The 4139-nt window shown below is 35.4% G+C and overlaps 1 protein-coding gene across 7 annotated transcripts in view; it reads left to right on the top strand.

Moving 5' to 3' along the window:
* Nucleotides 1-4139, top strand: part of LOC106867596 (adhesion G protein-coupled receptor L4) — a 364928-nt gene that overhangs the window by 351672 nt on the left and 9117 nt on the right. For all 7 annotated transcript variants that reach the window (XM_052968831.1, XM_052968828.1, XM_052968830.1 and 4 more), the window contains 3 exons: nucleotides 453-642; nucleotides 1703-1936; nucleotides 3945-3984. In XM_052968831.1, the coding sequence (XP_052824791.1) occupies nucleotides 453-642; nucleotides 1703-1936; nucleotides 3945-3984 (464 nt within the window). The remainder of the gene's footprint in view (nucleotides 1-452; nucleotides 643-1702; nucleotides 1937-3944; nucleotides 3985-4139) is intronic.

Genomic DNA, 4139 nt, shown 5'->3' with positions numbered 1-4139 from the left:
GTGTGTGTGTGTGTGTGTGTGTGTGTGTGTGTGTGTGTGTGTGTGTGTGTGTGCATATACTTTCTAAGTTGAAATCTTCTCGGAATAGACTTTCCTCTTTCCTTCCAATGTCTGTAGAGCCAACTTTATCTTTTAGAGCACTAGTCATGTGACGTCCAGTATTTGTTCTAGATAAGATATAATCTCGGAATCGGGAAAAATGAAATGAAACATCGTAATATATTTTATATTATAGTCCACTGGTTCAGCCAACTTTTCATGGGTGTCTTCATGTTTCTTTATAAAAGATAATGTGCTTAGTTTCATTGAATATTTAACAGAATATCTCTTACCTGTTTATCACAGTTACCTGAAATGAGCCTGTGTATCTTGCAAGAAACCGCTAATGTTCCTCGCTGCAACACTTTACAATGTTTCTCCTCTCACTTCCACTTTGTTCTTTATTTGTGAAGGTTGAGACATCTTTTAGAAGACTACACAGCTAAAGCGATTGTACCAAAAACCAGCATCATCAACATAAGCAGCTCCAACATTAATATGATGGTGAGAAATATCTCAGTACTTCACTGGAACTCGGATAGTAACCAGACATATGATTATGGTCCTTATTTTGACCAAGGCACACAAGCAGTGCCTGATAATGTAAGCCTTCTTTCTTCCTTTTATTCTTTCTTTAAATCTAGCAACAATTACACAATTTGGTTTTTTTAAATATTTTTTTTCACTCCGTCCTATGTATTGCTTCTCACAATTTTATAACTCGTTGATATATTTTACTACTTATGGGATTTATGGTGGTTTGATAACTTGATAGAATCTGCCATTTACATCTGGTTTAGATTTCTTATAACTTGGCAAAACTTCACTAGGTCAATATTTGTCATTTTGTCATTTAAATGTTTAATAATTATCTGTTTAATTGTTGCTTTGGCAGCTAGAATAGAATCTAGCACAATATAGCTGCTGCAACTGGAACAGACTTAAAGAAGAAAACTGAAATGAGCACCTGTAAATAATCAGAGATTCATTCATATGCATTCACGAAGGCATATTCATGTCAAAGAAATGTATCTTTTGTTGATACAAAACACCTCCTACTGCATCTTATGTATACACGAAATATGTAATTTATCACCTGAAACATTGTAATTATATATAACTAACTACCACAGTTATTTCATATTCTATTATGGATAAAATGTTTTAATACCATTATTCTGGTTGTTTTCAATCTCTCTTACATCAACGTCTCGCCAATTAAAATGCAAATGGCAACTTTCTCGAGCTGTCTTAACAGGTATTCTTATGAAGATATTGAATGCAAAGCTCTACTTAGAAGAATAACCACAGGAGTGGCTTTCCTCTAAACCTCGTGTTCTCTACCACCATTAATATATCCAAAGGACATTTTCTTCATTTTCTACACCATTATCTCAAGATCCCATTGTTGTACTTTGGCAGCTATTAAACCGTAATCTTATGTGGGATAAATATATCGTAAATTACCTTATCATTTATGTGAACGCAAGTACAGGAAGATGTGTGTGCGTGCGTGCGTGCGTGCGTGCGTGTGTGTGCGCGCGCTTGTGTTTGTATGTGCGTGCGTGTGTGTAAATACATGCGCTCGCACAATAAAATCAAACTTCAAGTTAACAAGGCGTATTTATTTTTCTTAATTCAATAATACATTTTTCATTTCCAGAACATATTAAAGTTCAGAATTCCCCTGTCAGTCCTTCAATCAAAGGACAATGTCACTAAAATAATCAATGAACGTGTACAATTGATCGCTTACAACAATGCAAAATTTTTCATGGTTGAAAATCAAGCTCAACTGGATTATCTGGACAAACAGAAAGTAATTTTTGTCAAAATCAAAGGCAGACAATTGAAGAACCTTACCACTCCTGTCAGTTACATGATGTCGAATGTTGAAGTAAGTACATTCATTACAGGCCAGATTTGCTAATTTTCCCAAATATTTAGGGATTCGTATTTATGTAAGAATTTACTATTGATTTCAAATGTTCAATGCTTGCCCAAGCCAACTTGTGTAACTCTCTACATATAGAATAAGTCTAAAGAATATAAAGCATAGATTCGCTGCTGGTTGAGTGTAGAGCTTCTAGTATCGAATGCAATAGAGCATAGTCATGATAGAAGCATGCATGATGTGGTTTTAGTCAATTCTATTTCATCCACAGTAATCGTACCAAACAGAGCAAGCGCCGTGCCACTTTTAAAGAGAATACGGTAGATAATGTATTACGAGAAAAAAGATGGAATTGTCAAGTCTGGAATGATTATAATCATACTTCTGCTCAACATAGGATCAGCAACGGCAACAGAACAAATTACTACTTTAATTGTGTAGTTATTTGTGTGCTCATTAAAACGAAATAATAGTTTCACTAATGGCTTCATTCTTTTTGTTATTTTACTACCTATCATTGAAATGCGCAATAGTCAACAGAGTTATGAATTTGTACTAACCTAAGAGGATTGCAATGAATAATTCGACGAGATTTTAATGCTTCTTCTTCTGTGAAAGTGTCACAGATCATTGACTCGATTTCGTAATATGTCACTGGTTCTACACAATGTCTCAACGCAAATCATTTCATTCACACTGACACAGCTCACTGCATTGGGACATCCTATATGTAGACACAAATTAGTGTTGTAAGCAGCGGGAGTAGTGTTTTGTTTGCTGAGAACGTTGAGTGCAAAGTTCTCCTATAGTCATAGAGAAAGTAACGGAAAAAGACTCCAGTGTATCCTTTTGAAAGCTCTGTTGATGTCTCATATTCAGCTTAGGTCCAACTTCCATCTGATGTTGATTTTTGTACATTGCTCAGTATTTTAAGCAAGTAAATTATCTCCTAACCCTTAAGAAGTCCTGAGAGATAGCCGGGAACTAACTCGCTTGGCAAGAGCTAGAGTGTTACCTTCGTGTAGTGTGTTGAGGGCTAACAAGATACCAAGCCTAGAGTGTTGTCTTCGTGTAGTGAGTTAATGGATAACTGCATGAAGCCAAGCCTAGACTATTGTACTTGTGTAGTATGTTGAAGTAAAACAGAATACACTTTGTATTCACAAAATAGGATGGTGTTATTATTACAGATGTTCTCAAAACATTTTTGTTCTGCGTCCTTCTTTAAACAACGGCAAGTATTTGAACTCATCCTCAGCTAAACCGGCCGAACTTCAATATAAAATGTTATCTTGCTAGAATCTGAATGACATCTTTAATGGTTGTCAGATCCAAACAGAATAAATTTTTCTGCCTTAATCATTAGTTGTATCATTTCTAGTCTCCATCATATGCTATCACGAACCAAGATTTTTGTTTGTTTTTTCAAATCTTAAAGTAAATTTAGTTTATTCCATTTCCTCTTCTTAGATTATTTCCTGAGCCAAGACTTTTTCAAATAATTTCCCTAATTTCTCACACGTAGTACTTTGTTTCGTTCCTATATGGGAGTCGCCATGGCCGTGTAGTCAGGAACTCTTTGTACTCACATAGTTCTAGGTTCTAGCTTACTGCGCGGTACTTTGAGTGAAATCGGTAGAGTGAAATTACGCCTCTCGGATAGGCTGTACTTTTTCTTTGGAGTAAGACTTAATCTGGCGTCCATATTAAAACCACCACCTCATCCTTGATTATTTTTAATGAAGTCTATTCTGTTGCAAACATTGGAACCAGATTCCTGGTTCTTTCCAATTCTTTCTTTCATATATTTCTCACAATTTTCGGAGGTAGTTCAAACAGCTTATGGAAGCTACGATTTTTCCTTTAATTAAACTATGTAAACTAATATTGTCGATGGTATGATAGAAACCAATAACATGTTATCTGATGAGTTACTCCTATATAAAATTAGTCTTATGCCAATATGAGAAATCAATATCTTTTCTCATTGTTTTCTCTTTTGTATTTTCAGCCTGGAAAGAACAACACTTGTGTGTTCTGGAATACTCTTAGTAAGTAAAACTTATGTTCCGTGTCTTTTCTTCTCCCCTCCTGTACTGTATTTACCTGAGTTTGAACCCGGCTGATATGTAAACCGCTCAAATAAAAAAGGCAAACTCGCGTGTACACTTGTGTGTGTGTGTTTGTGTGTGTGTGTGTTTGTGTG

The sequence above is a fragment of the Octopus bimaculoides genome, chromosome 6, assembly GCF_001194135.2.
Source record: "Octopus bimaculoides isolate UCB-OBI-ISO-001 chromosome 6, ASM119413v2, whole genome shotgun sequence".
Classification (NCBI taxonomy): Eukaryota; Metazoa; Mollusca; class Cephalopoda; order Octopoda; family Octopodidae; genus Octopus; species Octopus bimaculoides.
Note: the sequence above shows the minus strand (reverse complement) of the source record. Positions and strands in the feature narration are given on the sequence as shown.